This window comes from Boleophthalmus pectinirostris, unplaced genomic scaffold, assembly GCF_026225935.1.
Source record: "Boleophthalmus pectinirostris isolate CB_2022bp ecotype Guang Dong unplaced genomic scaffold, ASM2622593v1 HiC_scaffold_7, whole genome shotgun sequence".
Classification (NCBI taxonomy): domain Eukaryota; kingdom Metazoa; phylum Chordata; class Actinopteri; order Gobiiformes; family Gobiidae; genus Boleophthalmus; species Boleophthalmus pectinirostris.
In genome coordinates this window covers 99,101-118,499 of record NW_026571473.1, presented here as the reverse complement: position 1 = coordinate 118,499, position 19,399 = coordinate 99,101, and the positions used below count along the sequence as shown (strand labels likewise).

At 43.7% G+C, this 19,399-nt stretch overlaps 1 protein-coding gene across 1 annotated transcript in view; it reads left to right on the top strand.

Moving 5' to 3' along the window:
- LOC110174624 (receptor-type tyrosine-protein phosphatase S-like) overlaps positions 1-19,399 on the top strand; it is a 119,733-nt gene that overhangs the window by 4,683 nt on the left and 95,651 nt on the right. Inside the window, 2 exon segments of the mRNA XM_055164726.1 lie at positions 17,496-17,652; positions 17,814-17,959. Coding sequence (XP_055020701.1) covers positions 17,496-17,652; positions 17,814-17,959 — 303 coding nt within the window.

Sequence of the window (19,399 nt, the reverse complement as noted above, 5' to 3'; positions counted from 1 at the left end):
GATAAAATCAGTCAAAACAGCTCTCCAGGTTGTACTTAAAGACCGAGTCCTCCCCGAAGAAGTACTGCTCACTGTACTCATAGAGGTGGAGGGTATCCTTAACTCAAAACCTCTGGGCTATGCTACCTCAGACATTGCTGACCCTGACCCCATTACTCCTAACCTCCTGCTGATGGGGCGACGGGATGCATCACTACCTCAAGCTATCTACGGCAGCAGTGACCTGATTGGACGTCGCTGGTGGAAACACAGCCAAGTCCTAGCAGACCACTTCTGGGTCCAGTTCACCAAGAACTACCTACCTAACCTTCACCAGAGGAGGAAATGGCACACCGACACTCCAAACTTGAGTATGGATCAAGTGGTCATGGTCATTGATCCACAGTTACCACGGGCACGATGGCCCATAGGACGTGTCACCAAGGTGATCCCCAGCGACGACTTCAGGATCCGAGCCGTGGAGGTGGACATTAAAGGGACTATTTACACTCGGCCAGTAGCCAAGCTCATCCCACTGCCAGAGATGCCTGAGGACTGAGCACAGCAGGGATATTTGTGTATTACAAATTCATTATCGAATTTCCCTGCTGTAATGCTGCCGTCCCTTTAAGAGGACGTCATTACTGCCTCTCCTTTGCATGCGCACTGCAGCTCAGGTAGCCGGTACGCAGAGGAAGTGCCAAGGAGAAAGGTACACGTTCGTCTTTGTCCTGCTAATATTTATGTTCGTGCGTAAATGAGAAGTGAGTATTGTATGTATGTATTGTTCTATACAGTTTGGTGTGTAATTTTTTATCTCGTTTCAAATATTTTCGCTATATCCAGCTTAATCACTTCTTTATAACTTTGTCATTTACCACCTGATCTGCCATTAAACACGCGTTCCGCTAACTACATAACGTCATGAGGTGGTCTCTGGCGCCATCTGTTGGGCTTACATTGCAGCTGCCAATATAGTATAATTAATATGTTTATTTGTATTATTTTTGTATATTTGTTATTATTGATATGTGTGTACAGTTCTAATTATTTGTATATATTTCTTTCTTTTTCTGTTCTAGATAACCACACACACACACACACAATTACCATCACAATCCCAGTCTTTATTCTTATCCATAACAATCATCAATAAACCTTCCTATTCAAACCTCTGGATCCCGCTGCAATCTTTCTGACCGAAGACTTAGGCCAGACTCCCGTAGGCCAGCATATATCCAATATTTCACACTTATCCTGCCCTGCCATCTATCCCACCCCAGGTGACAGCCTCCTCCAAGCCTCAGCAGCACCTGGCACAGACTTGCTGGAGTTATTAGTTGCTTCCTCAGCCAGCCTTACCCCACTTCACTTCTGGGAAAGAATCAGACTTCACCCTAATCAAGATGGCATTTGACAATTTGCACAATGTGCATACCTATCTCACTGAACAGTTCAAATATCAAGTCCTCCTTGATCATTTGAAGCTATCCAGAACCTACAAACTAGTCCAAGTCTACATGCACGACCCTAGGCCATACACATCCGCTTTCCAGGCACTTCAGGATAAATATGGACAGCCACGCCAGCTTGTGCAGAGTGAACTAGGTGCCATCTTAAACTCACCACCCATCCAAACTGGAGACCTAGAAGCCTTTGACAATGTTGTCCTGTCAGTAGATGCTTCAGTGGGCATGCTTCGGTTTCTAGAGTGAGAAAATAGCTATGAGCTGAGATACGGATCTCATGTCGAGAGGCTGCTCAGCAAGCTATCTCCTAAGTATAGAGATGGCTTTCTAGAGTATAGCATTACCCATGGCATCCTCACAACAGGTACTAAATAAGACCTACACTCTGCCTGATCTTTCCACCTGGCTTCAGTTAAAGTCACAGGCTAAGTGCATCTCCTCCAGAGAGGTTCGCATGTTCCAGGATCCACCAAAGCCAGTGAAGAGCCAGAAGAAACCCCACGGCCATCCCTTAAATGTGTATTACAACACAGAGAATCAAGCCAGAGTGACTCCTCCAGCTCAACCCCGCAGTAAGTCACCCAAAGCCAGACCTACTGTCAAGCCTTACTGTCCATACTGCAACACCAGAGAGCATTACCTCAGCCTATGCCCCAAGTTCAAGTCACTCTCCACCACAGAAGCAGCTGCTTGGATTAAAGACAGAGGCTGTTGGAGATATGGCAGGAACCACATCCCTGATACATGCACTCTGAAGAAGCTATGTAACACCTGCAAACAGTTACACCTTCTCCACGATGTGAGTCAACCAGAACCAGACGGTGCTCATGGTCAGTACAGCTCCAGATACTGTCTATGTTGACTGCCCTATTCATGCTCAAGCTGGTGAAGATGCGCCTCTACAATGTAGAATATTCCCTTGAAGTTTTCGCCATCCTCAAGATAGATCTAAAAGAGACCTAATTTTTCCCTCTGCGGTCAGACACCTCCACTTAACTACAGAGCCAGAGAGCCTTCCTCTGTGTACTGTTCGTCATGAGGTGATCCACCTTCAGGGAGCTGCTGTCTCCTTTGATATCTCCCCAGCTCATTCTCCCAAATCAAGATACTCTATCCATCATGCCTTCACTGCTGATGAGCTGAGCCCGTCTGAGCACAAGTATTCCCACCTGCAGAAACTTCCACTGCCACCAGTCACTTGCTCATTGGTTCTGATTTCCCTCATCTTCTCCTTCCCAAGCAACTAGCTCAAGCAGGTCCTCCTGGGAGTCCTTTAGCCATGTGCACTGCTCTAGGGTGGGCGTTCCAAAACCCAGCCAACCTGAACCATCAGCCCGCCGACCTCCTACACTGCTACTTTACTATGTCTCCCATCTCCGAATTGCAGCAACATGTTGAACATCTGTGGTAAGTAGGCATTCTGCTCTTTGCCAAGACTAAAACTGCCTCACACTCTAAAGAAGACCAGCAGGCCTTGACCTGTTAGAGCATGCACTGTTAAAGTTGAAGTGAATGGAGTAACAAGATACGCTACACCACTGCTCAGATGCTCTTTGGGTACCAATGACCACTCTGCTCCCCAGTGTTGTGCATGAATGAGTTCAAAAGAATGCATTCATTGAACATGTTCATTTTTCAGTGAACTTTTGAAAATCAAGAACTTGAACGTGAATTTGTTCAAATTATGTGTGATGAACGATGTTCGTCACTGTTGGGGTTCAATTAAACGTCGGAATTTGTTTTCACCTGACGAGCGACGATCTGCTTGCACTTAACCTCGTGAAACCACAGCCGCGTGTCAACGCGAAGGTGACTCCACCGGCAGCTGCCAGTAAAGCTGATGGTAAATGCACTAATACAACAATAGATACATGCTCTCTGTGGATTTTGACGGGGATACGCGCCTACACTCGCGTAGAGCGTCAAAAAATAAGATGGATCCTATTTTCTGAAATCTACACACACAGGACGTGCTGCTCCACACGTGGCTCTATAGTGGTTATGGTTAATATCTTGTCAGTGCTGGGAGTAACGCGTTATAAAAGTAACGAATTACTGTAATGCGTTGCTTTTTGCTGTAACGCAGTAATGTTCGGCATTACAGGGAAAAAGTGGTAATATTTTACTGTGTACAAATGTCAGTAACGCGTGTCACAATGCTTTTTTAACCTGGATTGAAGTGGTGGGCAAATTTGTATTTTCTTCATACAAATTTGCTAAAATCACCGCGATATCAGCGGAGGTGAAACGCCGGAGGTGCGCCCGTGTAGACTGTGATCGTGAGCGAAAGGACCTACGTAGAACTCCGCGCTCCATGGAGCTAAACGCAGCTGATGCCCGATCGCACTCGAGGGTTCTCTCAGGGGCGGTCCTAGATTCCCAAGTTTTAGTCCAGGATTAGTCCTGGTTTGGTCCTGGTTTAGTCTTGGTTTAGTCCTGGTTTAGACCTGGTTCACTTCTGGTTTAGACCTGGTTTAGTCCTGGTTCAGTTCTGGTTTAGACTTGGTTCAGTCTGGGTTTAGACGTGGTTCAGTCCTGGTTCAGTTCTGGTTTAGTCCTGGTTTAGTCCTGATTTAGACCTGGTTCAGTCCTGATTTAGACCTGGTTTAGTCCTGGTTTAGACCTGGTTCAGTCCTGGTTCAATCCTGGTTTAGACCTGGTTCAGTCCTGATTTAGACCTGGTTCAGTCCTGGTTTACACCTGGTTTAGACCTGGTTTAGTCCTGGTTTAGACCTGGTTCAGTTCTGGTTTAGTCTTGGTTTAGACCTGGTTTGGACCTGGTTTAGTCCTGGTTTAGATCTGGTTTAGACCTGGTTCAGTTCTGGTTTAGTCTTGGTTTAGACCTGGTTTAGACCTGGTTTAGTCCTGGTTTAGACCTGGTTCAGTTCTGGTTTAGTCTTGGTTTAGACCTGGTTTAGTCCTGGTTTAGTCCTGGTTCAGTCCATATACAGTGCAAAAGTTCAGCATCTTCGCAGTTATTTTGGTGAGAGTAAATTAAAAGTGCTGTAATAGTCATGTAAAGTTTTACATTTTAAATGCAGTAATATTGTAATGTAACTAATTACTTTGCAATTTGAATTTATTTGTTTGGAGGATAAGCCCCTTGAGATGTGTCACCATCTCATTTTCAAGGGGGTCCTCATAAATACAACAACAACAGACAGATACAGTAGGACAGACAGTAGGAGACATAAATTCAAATAAGCATCAAAACAACAAAATCAACACACACTCACACTCACTCACGCTTGACTGTTTCACACATAATAAAACAAATTTGAAAGAAAAAAAAATAAAAAATAATAATAATAATAAATAATAATAATAACAACAATAATAATAAACAGAGTTCAAAGATCTATCACAGGACAGAACAAGATAAACAACAAAATTCAACAAAATAATCAAAAACAATTACATGGGTTATGTAAATAGGCCGGTTCCTTATTCTCATTTTTTGACCTTAGTGGGAAGTTTTTGGGGATTTGCTAACCTATATATTTTTGGAAAGGTTATAGTATGTGGAGTCAGAAAATCAATGTTTGCATTTGCCCACATGTCTTTATGGCGGCCATATTGGATTTTGAAAAAATGGCCGCCAAAAATCTCTTTTTGGAATATCTCAGCCTCTGAATAAGTTGAAATGTTGATTTTAACTGCTAAACCCACATTTTCAGGGTCAGGGAATAAAATGGTGCTAGTTACAAACCTGTAAGACCTACCCAAATTAACCCTTAGATGCATAAGTGGGTCAAAAATGACCTGATTCGGTTGTTTTCTTGCAGTTTCATTGTGATATTTGCATGTAATACTCCAGGTTCCTCCAAAAAACATGTTTTTTTTTATTATTATCCTGTTGAAATACTTCAACAATATGGGTAAAACAAACTATAAACATCACATGCAGCTGGTCAGATACCTCAAAGAGTTTAAAAGTAGCTCACATAAAATGTGTATGTTGGATGTCAACACACACATTTAGACACAATATAATTATGCAACCTTTTTATTAGACATTTTCTATACATCATCATTATCATCATCACTTTCATACAACCATAGACTGTATATACAAGTGGACAGATCTAACCCTGTAGCCGCCATGTGCCAAATAGGAAGGTCTCCAGGAGGCTCTTCCAGCTCCTCCTGACTCTGGCTCTGACTTACGTTAGGACCTTGTGGCTCCTCTCTCTGTACCTGCTGCTGTGAACCTCGACATTTTGGTCTTAAAATGTTTGTATGAACCTGCTCTACATGATCCTGATTTTATTTAATTTTTTTTGCTATTTTGTCTGTCATAAAAATCCTATTCATAATTTAAAGCCATCCGCAATGAGTATTTCAAGTCTCTGGATGTTGTGGGTCTTGGCTGACACGCCTCTTCAACATCTGGTCGTGGAACACTGGACCAGCTCTACACTCTCCATTGGGTGCTCGAGGGTTCATGGGAGTTTGCCCAAACAGTCCACATGTGCTTTGTGGATCTGGAGAAGGCATTCGACCGTGTCCCTCGTGGTGTCCTGTGGGGGGTGCTCTGGGAGTCTGGGGTTCGGGGCCCTTTGCTAAGAGCTGTCCGGTCCCTGTATGACCGGAGCAGGAGCTGTGTTCATTGCCAGCAGTAAGTCAGACCTGTTCCCGTTGCATGTTGGACTCCCCAGGGCTGCCCTTTGTCACCGGTTCTGTTCATTGTATTTATGGACAGAATTTCTAGGCGCAGTCAGGGGCTGAAGGGGGTCTGGTTTGAGGACCACAGGATCATATCTGCTGTTTGCAGATGATGTTGTCGTGTTGGCTTCATCAAACCAGGACCTGCAGCACTGGGGCGATTTGACCCGTGTGTGAAGCAGCTGGGACGAAGATCAGCTCCTCCAAATATGAGGTCATGGTTCTCGACAGGATAAAGGTGTCTTGTCATCTCCGGATGCCTCCTGGACGCCTCCCTGGAGAGGTGTTCCAGGAATGCTCACCGGGAGGAGGCCCTGGGGAAGACCCAGGACACGCTGGAGGGACTATGTCTCTCGGCTAGCCTGGGAACACCTCGGGGTCCCCCTGGAGGAAGTGTGTGTGAAGAGGGCACTGCTGCCCCCGCGACCCGGCCCCGGATAAGCGGAAGAAATGGAATGGAATGGAAAAATATAAAGCCTGGCTCCATATTCACTCCTGTAACCGTGAACATCATGAGCCTCATTTGAGCAGCGCTGAACGCTATGGGTGTATATATATGGTCAGATCATATCACATATTCAGGGCCTTTGCGAATACCCTGTGATAGCAAATATAAGCAAGACCGCAGCGTCAAAAAATGAGCAGGACACCCCTATTTGGACGACCCAGGAACCGGAGCTCGGAGCCCATGGCCAAACCAGAGCTCGGAGCCCATGGAACTCGTAGCCCGGACGGCCGTGGATCTGTCCATCTTGTTGAACAGTACCTAATGTTTATTAAACAAATATATGAAATAAGTGCATGTGCGATTTGCTTCATTTAGTTTTCTTTAAATAATTCATGTCATGACGGCCAGAAATTGGTCCTAGTGAAGGCCCAGGGTCCAGGTCCACGGTTCACCACTGCCAAATACAAAGGTGACTGTAGAACTGCACACCAGAAACTAAAGATTTAGACCAGGGGTCGGAAACCCAAAATGTTCAAAGAGCCATATTGACCCAAAAAAACAAAAACCATACCTGCCTGGAGCCGCAAAAAATTAAAAGCCTTATATAAGCCTAATATGAAGGCAACATAGGCTGTCAGTGTATTAACTTTATAAGCCGACTATTAAAATTACTAAGTTGGCTACAAATACAAAATGAGCATTCATGATTACACAAACCCATTTTGTGACCCTCTCATACTCGGTGCGCCGTCTGTAGCCACTGAAATCAGGTGGTTAGTGTTTATTCCTTTGTCATTTAGGCCCCGTACATGGATATTTTTTTTAAACGGAGACATTTCCCTTCATTTGTTCACATCATTTACACGCAAACGGTGAATTTGCCTCTGAAAACGAATCTTTCTAAAAACTCCGGTTTCACGTTTGCGTGTAAACTGAGATAAACGGAGTTTTAGGAGCTGACACGCTGAAAGTGCAACTGACGTTTACCTGTTGCTTTGACGACGATGATGGACGTATTCAGAGCAGCAGTCACATTTCTTCTGATCGTGCACAGGAGCACTCATAAAACAGCAGCATGTAGAACTTTGTACGCAACATCAGCCCGGAGCAGAAGCTCTGAGCTCGGGCAGCAGCACCAAACACAGTCAGTGCGCAGCTCCTCAAGACGGGGCTGGGGGTCCAGTGTTGGTCAGATTGTCCAGAGGCTTTGTCCTCCGTGTCCTGGTTCCAGACGGGGGCGAGCAAGACCAGCGTGCAAAGGACTGGATCAGAGCGGTTCCGTGTCATCCTCTGTGCGCTGGTTCTGTGCAGGAAAAGCGAGAATGCGCTGTGGGCCACAGGTCCGGGCTGCTCCGGGCTGCTTTTCGGGGAAAAGCACTTCTCAGGTGGAGGCACCGGACACCACCCTGGCTTCAGCTCATCTATTTGTTCTGCTGAAGCACTTTTAATGTCTTTGCATTTGCACACAGCTGATGGATCAATCCATGACAAGAGATGAACGAGAGTTTTACCCCTAAACAAACCATATTAAAACAACAACAAAAAAATCATTCCTTTTCCATTTTCACTCATTTTTCAAAAAGCTCCAGGGAGCCACTAGGGGAGTGCTAAAGAGCCGCATGCGGCTCCGGAGCCGCGGGTTGCCGACCCCTGATTTAGACTGTACTGACGTGTCAGTGCAGCAGCCAGTGCCAGAATGATGATGATTCCCAAGCCATGTTGCATAGACTGTATAAAAGAAGTGGACTAAGTGAGTGTGACCCACAGAGTTCAGCGCTGCTCAAATGAAGCTTGAGATGTTCACTGATTTCGGACAAACTAGCAAAAAAAAACAAAAAAAACAAAACAAATTCAGGATCATGTAGAGCGGGTTCTTACAAACATTTTAAGACCAAAATGTCGAGGTTCACAGCAGCAGGTACAGAGAGAGGAGCCACAAGGTCCTAACGTAAGTCAGAGCCAGAGTCAGAAGGAGCTGGAAGAGCCTCCTGGAGAACTTCCTATTTGGCACATGGTGGCTACAGCATTAGATCTGTCCACTTGTATATACAGTCTATGGTTGTATGAAAGTGATGATGATAATGATGATGTATAGAAAATGTCTAAAAAAAGGTTGCATAATTATATTGTGTCTAAATGTGTGTGTTGACATCATACACATTTTATGTGAGCTACTTTAAACTCTTTGAGTTATCTGACCAGCTGCATGTGATGTTTATAGTTTGTTTTACCCATATTGTTGAAATATTTCAACAGGATAATAAAAAAACATGTTTTTTGGTGGAACATGGAGTATCACATGCAAATATTACAATGAAATTGCAAGAAACAACCAAACCGGGTCATTTTTGACCCACTTATGCATCTAAGGGTTAATGTGGGTAGGTCTTACAGCTTTGTAACTAACACCATTTGATTCCCTGACCCTGAAAATGTGGGTTTAGCAGTTAAAATCAACATTTCAACTTATTCAGAGGCTGAGATATTCCAAAAAGAGATTTTTGGCGGCCATTTTTTTTATTTTTATTCAATATGGCCACCATAAAGACATCTGGGCAAATGCAAACATTGATTTTCTGACTCCACATACTATAACCTTTCCAAAAATATATAGGTTAGCAAATCCCCCCAAAAATCCCACAAAAGTATATAAGGAACCGGACTAAAAGAGACAGAAGTTAAAGCACGAATCGATGAGGGAAGATTGTTCCAATCAGAAGCAGCTTTATATTTAAATGAGTATTTTCCAATTTGTTTTTTGACTCTTGGGACAACAAAAAATATCTGCATGACGTAAACTATAAGAGGATCTGAATGGAATTAAATACTGTTTAAGATATTCAGGATAACTGAGATTAATACATTTAAAAATAAATAATAACCAGTGAAGTTGATGTCAGGAGAACAGATTAAGCCAGGACAGTTGGTGATACATTGTACAGTGGTGAGTTCTGAAGGGACAGCGGAGAATGAATCTGCACAGACTGTTATAGATAATGTTGAGTGGCTGGAGAATAGAAGTTGTAGTATTTTGATAAATAATATCGCAGTAATCTTAAAATGGGAAGAATTAGTTCTGAAATCATCTTTTTCCTAACAGAAAAGCTAAAACAACTGATGGACTGATAAAGTAATTTTAAGCGATATGGAATTTTGTTTGTAATAGTTTGTATGTGGGCGCTGAATGAGAGCGACGGGTCAAGCCATAAGCCAAGATATTTAAATTTATCAACTGCTATAATTGATGATGAATCGGTAAATGTCAAATTTATATCATTAACAGAAAAAGGACGGATTCGTTTCTGGAACAACATGAAATATGATTTAGATTTATTAAGTAGAAGTTTGTTATACTGTAGCCATAATTGAACAGTATTAAAATCATGTTGAATTGAGGATTGACTATCAGTAATATTAGATTTAGATGAATAAATAACTGTATCGTCAGCGTAGAGTTGAATATCACAGGCTGTGCAGGCAAGGGGAAGGTCGTTAATAAAAATAGAAAATAAAAGGGGACCCAGTGAGGAACCTTGAGACACGCCTCTCTCTATTATGGAGAAATTTGAAAAGCTGCCTTTAAAGAAAACATATTGTAACAAGTCATAAATAACACATTACAGTTTCAAAGTAACTTGCCAAACAGTGTATCTTGTAAAGTTGTTGTAAACTAGAAGTCAGTTTGAAAAATAAATGCAGCCTTTCATTTACAGATCTCATCTAAAAATAAAATGAACTGAACTTTGAACTAGTTCATGAAAAGTATGAACTTGCACAACACTGCTGCTCCCACAGCTGCGGAGCACAGAGCGCCGCTTGGCTAAAGATCCTACCCTGGTGGACACCCACTGTCAAGGAGAAGAGAAAGAACTGAGGAAACCAGTGTTCTGTGGAACTATCACCGGCCCTCTGCCCACACCCATCGCTGACACCTGGGACAGTCTCATCAAAGCCACTCATGGGGCGGCCTCCAACAACAGTAGCATAGCTCCAAGCCTTGGCCAGCCACCTAGAGATATGAGATAATAAAGCTAGACGAATAAACCACCTGTTTGCAACACAACCTATGAAAGTGTATGCTCAGTGGCACAACTGTAGAGCAGACCACCAAGGCTGGAGACTGAAAGGTACTGGAAAGGCATATGGGAGAGGGAGGCATCACAGTGGCTGGTGGCTCTGAGAGAAGACCACAGCAACCTCACTGAACAGAATCCAGTCACCATCACAGTGGTAGACATTCAGCAAAGAGTCTCAGGTATGAAAAACTGCACTGCACCAGACCCTGACATGATCCACGCATACTGGCTAAAGAAGGTCACTGCTCTCCTCAAGCACCTTTCAGCACAAATGAACCAGCTGCTAAAGGATGCGACTCACCCTGATTGTCTAACCCAAGGGTGTATGATCCTGATCCTGAAGGATCCCTCAAAGGGTACAGTCCCATCCAAGTATCGGCCAATAACTTCTCTCTCCACAACAAGGAAGCTCATGTCAGGAGGCATCATCACGGTGTGCACATGGATCAATACATGACCACAGCACAGAAGGGCACTGGCAAAAACACCAGGGGAGCCAAACACCAACTCCTGGTTGACCGAACAGTCACCCGTGACATGTACGCCTGTGAGTTGTACAACATCAACAGGACTCCAAGAGCCTTTATTGGAAACTTGATTTAGTTGCTTCCCATTGAAACAATGGGAAGCAACTTACACAAGGGTTCATCAAATGTGGCCTATACCAGGGTAACACACTGTCCCCGCTGCTGTTCTGCATATGTTTGAAACCCCTCAGCCAAATCATCGACCGCAGCAGAAGAAGAAGCAGAAGAAGAAGAAGACAGGTAAGCCAATAAAGGACTAAGAATTTATCTGTGGATTTATATTACAAGCGCGTCAGAACAACTTTAAACCAGTAGCCAGGTGGCCAGTGGCCTAGGCTCATTGGCTGCTACAAGTGGTGTCCGTGGTGATCTCATAGGGCTTTAACTCCCAAACTGGAAGAGTGGCTGCAACAGATTCCAGGAGAAACATCAGACATCTCAGTCCAGAAAAGTGCAGTACTAGGAACAGCAAAGATAGTGCTCGCAAACTCCCAGGTCCTGACCTGAGCTGGATGAGGGTGAGAGAGGAGGAGCACATTTAAAAAAAAAACAAAAAAAAAACAATAGTAATAAAATTAATATAATACATAATTAAAATTAATCAGTAAAAACAATAATAAAAAATCAATAATAATCCCTCTTCTCATGTGCTCAGATCTCTCTTTTTTTAAATGCACCACATTGTCTTTTAATGCACCACACTGTTTTTAATGTTTTCACAATAAAAGATGCAGCTGACCAGACACTCATGTATTTTTACTCCAGACTGTAGTCTGGAGTAAAAATACAGTGGTCTGTAGACTTCTGTAGCCACAGTAGTCTGACAGTCTGTGCGTCTGACTTCTCCGACCATGACTCTCTCATACACCACATTTTTACAAGGTAAGGTTATTAAAGTGTCTTGCATAAGGACACAATGGCAGTATGAACTAGACCCTCTGCTCTCTCACAACACACATCGCAGTCTCTGATCGGGCAGGGAATACCAGCTGTCACAGGGGGGCACCACTGGCAAAAATTCTATGTTCCACAGTGGCCAGTGTGCATTTGGTGTGTGAGTTTTGGTGGTCAGAGCCGATGGTCCAGATTGGCAGTCTCACTTCTGCTGGTCTGTCCCAGGGCAGCTGTGGCTGCAATAGTATATCATCATCACCACTGTGGAGTGAATGAATAATGCACCAAATAGTAAAGCGACTTTAACCGCCTGGAAGTGTTGTATTATTGCCTATTATAGTCTGTTATTATTAAGACTATTATTAGGCCCTAGCACCAGCTGGTGAAGGGCCTATTAATATCGCAAAGCGGTGCTACTAATGGCCGGGAAGTGGCCTGATGCAAAGTGACATGCCCATAGTGACCAGAGACCCTAAAAAAAAGCAGAACAAACATTGTTCTCATATCAGAATGTTCTTTCTTATTTTGTTTTTCTCTACATTCCTGATATTTCCATTTTCCGAAAATAAATCAAATGGTGCATCAGCAAGCAAGAAGCAAGAATTAGGGTATAGAAACGATACCAAAAAAAAATGTGGATGTAGAATCATGAAATTTGACACAGATCGTAGATCATGACAAGACAAGTAAAATATATATTATTACACCAATGCTGTCTGCTCCAGTCAGCATTTTTTGTCTTTTCTGTACTCTTCCTAGGGCGTTTACCCAACGGAGCTCAAATTCAATACACATTTTCTCATGGGATGGAGCATCAAAATTTACCCAAACTTTAGACCCACATCTTACAGTCTCTGAGCTGTGAAGTGACAAAAATGCCCAGAATTTTAGAAATATTGCATTTTTACAAATTGCCCCCATTTTCACAAACAAACTCTGATTTCAGTGAAATTTGAAACAGTTGTAACATCTACTGGGGGCATATGGGGAGATTTTTTTTAATTAATTAATTCATTATTCTTTTAATCAATTTTCAGATATTTTCCACAAAATTCAGTCCTGGCGTCCTGATCACAAAAGCCAGTAACACCCATGTCATATTTTTACTGCATTCACATAGCGATGACAGAACCTCTTCATGATATAATGGAACAACTGCCAAATCGCACAAACTTTGGTTGATTTCACTCAAACTTAAATAGTAGGTGGACATCCTGACATTGAACAGATTAATGTGAGAAAATGTGAGAAAATACAAAAATGGGTTGCCCTCTAGGCAATTTGTATGGAACAATAAAATTTGTCATAGAGCTATAAAAATAACAAAAGAGACACATTTGTGACATGCTCTTGATCAAAAACTTTGGTGCAGCCAAACCAAAATTGGTAAGCAGATGCATCATGGCAGTAGCAACAAAAATTATATTGTGACTATGCCCTCTTACAGACCGAAAGTCCATCCATCCATTTTCTTCCGCTTATCTGGGGCCAGGTCGCAGGAGCAGCAGTCTAAGCAGGGACTCCTAGACTTCCCTCACCCCAGACATGTCCTCCAGCTCCTCCGGGGGAACCCCGAGGCGTTCCCAAGCCAGCCGAGAGACATTGTCCCTCCAGCATGACCTGAGTCTTCCCCGGGGCCTCCTTCCGGTGGGACATGCCCAGAAGGCATCCGGAACAGATGCCCGAGCCACCTCAACTGGCTCCTCTCGACATGGAGGAGCAGCAGCTCTACTCTAAGCTCCTCCTGTGTGACTGAGCTTCTCACCCTATCTCTAAGGAAGCGTCCAGACACCCTGTGGAGGAAACTCATTTTGAGCACTTGTATCCGCGATTTTGTCCTTTTGGTCACTACCCAGAGCTCATGACCATAGGTGAGAGTAGGAACGAAGACTGACCAGTAAATCGAGAGTTTCACCTTTCAGCTCAGCTCCCTCTTCACCACAACTGTCCAATACAGCGACCGCATCACTGCCAAAGCTGCACTGATCCGCCTGTCAATCTCACGTTCCGTCCTCCCCTCACTCATGAACAAGACCCCGAGATACCTGAACTCCTCCAATTGAGGCAAGGACTTTCCACCCACCCGGAGAGGGCAAGCCACCTTTTTCCGGTCGAGAACCATGGCCTCAGATTTAGAAGAGCTGATCCTCATCCCAGCCGCTTCACACTCGGCTGCAAACCGCCCCAGTGCACACTGCAGGTCCTGGTTCCATGGAGCCAACAGGACAACATCATCTGCGAACAGCAGAGATGAAATCCTGTGGTCCCCAAACCGGACCCCCTCCGGCCCCTGACTGCGCCTAGAAATTCTGTCCATAAATACAATGAACAGAACCGGTGACAAAGGGCAGCCCTGGCAGAGTCCAACATGCACCGGGAAAAGGTCTGACTTACTGCCGACAATGCAAACACAGCTCCTGCTCCGGTCATACAGGGACCGGACAGCTCTTAGCAAAGGGCCCCAGACCCCACACTCCCAGAGCACCCCCCACAGGACACCACGAGGGACACGGTCGAATGCCTTCTCCAGATCCACAAAGCACATGTGGACTGGTTGGGCAAACTCCCATGAACCCTCGAGCACCCTATGGAGAGTGTAGAGCTGGTCTAATGTTCCACTCCCTGGACGAAAACCACACTGCTCCTCCTGGAGCTGAGGTTCGACTATCGACTATATTCTCCTCTCCAGTACCCTGGAATAGACCTTATCGGGGAGGCTGAGGAGTGTGATTCCCCTGTAATTGGAACACACCCTTCGGTCCCCCTTCTTATACAGAGGGACCACCACCCTGATCTGCCCGTCCAGAGGTACTGTCCCTGACTGTCACAGGATGATGAAGAGGCGTGTCAGCCAAGACAGCCCCACAACATCCAGAGACTTAAGATACTCAGGACATATCTCATCCACCCCCGGAGCTTTGCCACCAAGGAGCTTGCCAACCACCTCTGTGACTTCAGCCAGGGTGATGGACGAGTCCACCTCCGAGTCCCCAGTCTCAGCTTCCTACTCGGTGGGATTGAAGAGATCCTCACAGTATTCCTTCCACCTCCGGACAACGTCCCCAGTCGAGGTCAACAGCTCTCCCCCTGCAACAGCTCTTGTCAACATTTGTGATATGCTCACATCAAAAACTTTGGCGCAGCCAAACCAAATTTGTTAACCAGATGCATCATGGCAGTAGCAACAAAAATTATATTGTGACTATGCCCTCTTACAGACTGAAAGTCCTCCATCTTTTTTTTTTTTTTTTTAATCACCACTTAAAAAATTGAGAAAAACGGCAGGGTTAGGTTAGGGGTTAGGGTTAGGTTAGGAGGTAGGGGTTAGGGTAGAGTTAGGGGTAGGGTCAAGGCACAGGGTTAGAGGTAGGGTGAGGATTAAGGTCAGGGTTACAGGTTAGATTAGGTTTAGGTTTAGGCTAGGGTTAGGGTGAGGTGTGGCTTAGGTGTAGGAGCACAGCGTAGGTGTGAGCAAGGGCTAATCATTGCTGCTTACGTCTATATTTATTATTATTGTTAATATTGAAAAAATCTAATTGAAACAATAAATTCACAAAATGTTAAAAAGCTGAATGAATGAAAGCTACGTTTTCTTGAATAAAGTATAATGGTACTGTAAGAAAAGCTCAGAAGACTCTTTCACTTCCACTCAGCCTATCAGAACTCAACCTATCAGAGTTCACCCTATCAGAGTTCAGTCTATCAGAGTTCAGCCTATCAGAGTTCAGTCTATCCTCAGCCTATCAGCTCTCAGCCTATCAGAAATCAGGTCTCTGCCTATCCTCAGCATATGAGAGTTCAGCCAGACATTTGTCTAATTTGAATCTGTTGGCCTATCCATTTTAAACATATGATGTCATAAATAATCTTACATAAAACTTTTTTTTACAGTTAAGTAAAGGGTGTTTTGTGCTATTACAGGATTTTGTCCTTATGTTAGAAAACTAAAAATGAAAGTACATAGCAATATTTCTTTGTCCTCAGAATTACTTTGTGTACGAATTGTGCTATACAAATAAACTTGCCTTGCCTTGCCTTGCCTCAGTCTAGAATAAAATAACCACACAATTTATAGAAAAGAACTGGGCTTATGTCGTATTGGTTATTGGCTAAAGTTTTTATAATATTTATAATACTGCAATCTGTCTTGGCCTAAAATGTCCATATCGGTGCTTTGCCTTACAAGCAAAGTTATATTCCTGAGTCAGAGCCCTGTGCCATATCATCCAGATCTATAGATTATCTTTGTGTGTTAGAGGTGGTATTGCACTTCTATGAGGTCATAATTGTTACTACATGTTTAGATCACCATGTTACCTTTAATTGTTTTGAAAATGCTATATTCACTGAAAATAATGTCCTAAAATGTCCAATTAGTTAAATTTTCTGTCTTGATGCTTTGAGTCCCCCCCCCCCCCCCCATTTGCTCCCCACACTAAGTTACTCCCCTTTCAGAGCACTGTCACAACACAATCAGCCTTCAATGAAACTACTGCACATTGCATTGTATCATGCTTTTGTACATTTATGGAGAATTGTTGTGTGGGAGTATTGGTGATGTAGGTGGAATATTTTACACAATTGTTCTGCAGTTGTATTCTAAGGAGGATTTGAATAGGGCCCAAGAGAGATCGCTATATTACTGAAACATGCATGGATGGATCTAAAATCTCTTCAGCCATGTTTTTGAGGGAACAATTTTAGAAGATGGTTGTACAAATTTGAACTCAAAGCTTTAGCTGACATGAGTCATAACCATATGGCCAGAACACAATGAGGTACAGACTGTGAGAATTAGCTGGAGGGGGACAGAGAGGAAGGGCAGGAAAGGGACAGACAGGAAGAGTTGGAGGGGGACAGAGGAAGGGCTGGTGGGGGGACAGAGAGCAGGGACAGAGAGCAGGGGCTGGAGAGGGAGAGAGAGGCGGGGCTGGAGGGGGACAGAGAGGCGGGGCTGGAGGGGGACAGAGAGGCGGGGCTGGAGGGGACAGAGAGGCGGAGCTGGAGGGGACAGAGAGGCGGGGCTGGAGGAGGACAGAGAGGAGGATTTGAGCTTTTTAGTGATTGGGCCTTAAGCACATAAACACAGTGCAACCCCTATACCACAATATGAAACATATATAGTATTTTGTGTGAATTATTTGCTTAAAGAGGAGTATTATCCAAAATCATCTTCTCTACCTTGTGATGGTGGTTTTAGATAAAACATGTTCATTTGTTGATTTTGGCAAATAGGGACGGAACTAAAACACCTCCTCTTAGATGAAAATATTGTAACTCAGCATCTGCTTTGCTTGTTTGATATGCAAATGCTGTTAATAAAGGTGGGAGATACATGAGGCTAGAGCTTTTGCTCACATCTTTTATCATCTGCTAATTTTTGATTTAATAATAAATCAAAAATACATGGTACTGTGTGATGACCTTGGTGTGGCAGGTGACCCAGGATGAGACCCAGGATGAGACCCTAGATGAGAGCTGGTGCCCCCTGCCCCCTTCCTTCTTCAGGATCATAGGTCACAGAGAGAGTCTGGTCCAGACAGGCCTACAAGTGCTGCTGCTACTGTGTCTGCTGCTGCCTGTTGCCTCCCACAGTAAGTACCACTACTCAGTGTAACTTCCTAACTAAATCTCCATCCTCTCTGCAGAGGTGGGTAAAACACAACAACAACAATGTGAATGTGGAAGTATATACACAAGAAAAGCTCCACTCTTGGACATCAGCTTGTTAACAGAGTAATCTTGTGCCCTGCAGGTTTGCCCAGCTTCATCCAGGCTCCCGAGGACCAGACGGGGGTCTCTGGGGGAGTTGCATCATTTGTGTGTCAGGCTTCGGGCGAGCCTAAACCACGCATCACCTGGATGAAGAAGGGCAAAAAAGTGAGCTCGCAGCGCTTTGAGGTAAAGGTTGTTCACCCTAGAGCAGGGGGGAGTGGCTCTATCTGTATTATGTGTATTAGAGAGAGAGAATTTATTGATCTTGAAGGAAATTCAAGTTTTACTGCAGCAAACTGTTGCAGTTTTATTGCAACATTTACACTGCACTTCTTTGTCACCTTTGTGTCTCAGACACATGTCACTCAGGATATTGTACTTGTATAAAACAGCACATTTAACTACATGTCTAATAGATAAGACTGCAGGGAAAGTTGTCTGCAGTAGCCTGCCTGTGCTGTAGAAAAGTCGCTTCAGCCTCAGGTCGAAATGAAAGCCAAGTGCTGGTAGAGTTATAGAGATGATGTGTGGCGTCTTTTTAAACATCTCACGGTTTTAATTTAAATGATAAATACTAAATATGTCCAGGAGAGACATGAGGAAAACTGTTCAAAAATTCACCTACAAATAAAGTTTGAGCTAGCTTAGTTGGCCGGTGTTGAGGACTGTCTGTGTGGCTATAAATAACTGGTACAGAATCATTCATACCGCTTCGTATTTTTCCTACAGACGAATCAGACGTGATGCAGTGGGTTAAACCATCTCATTTAATTTGAAATGGTTAATTCCCTCAAAGTGTTCCCTCTGGAAAGTCTTGGAGTATTTCCTCTGGAAGGTCTTCTGCTACATTTGCCACATATGGCATATTTGTGTATTTATCAAATTATAGTGAAGCGTTGAATATGTGTAGCGTATGCATGTGGTACAAACGAATTCCAGGGTCTGTCCGTGGAGCAAAGCAAAGAAGACGCTCTTCTGTCTGATGATGGTGCAGTGCAGGGGGTGCTGGGGGTTCTCCAGGACGGACAGGAGCTTATTTAGGGCCCTTTTCTGTAAGTACTGGTACATTTGACATCAGTTATTTATTATACATACTGCCACAGAATTGTTGGGAGAATTTAAATACATTTCCACACTGATTCTAATCTTAACCATGATTGCCACCTGCCTAAACTTAATCCTAACATTTGAACTAAGGTAGGCTTACCCAACAGTTACCTCATGGGTAAGCCTACCCACATCTGAATGCACACCTAAACCTGATTTTTACCGTCGAGGTTCCAGTCGTCGTGGCTCTTGATGCTGACTGTTGGCACATTGAGCATTTTGTAAAAAAAAATCTTAATTTTTATGTTACATTTTTAACTGATTTCGACCAGCTATGAAGTGTAGTTTGTACTGTTCAGAGGACAGAAGTTAAGGATATTAGATTGTGTTATTTTTAGCAACCTAGAAAAAATAAAAATTAGAACAAATTATCTCCCCATTCCTCCAAAAACAAAAGAAGTCCACTATAAAACTCTCTCTGGTATCTACCCTTCCAATTAATTCATCAGACACTTTGGTATAGAATATAATAAATGTTCCTACTGTGATGTGGACAGTGTTGGGAAGGTTACTTTTAAA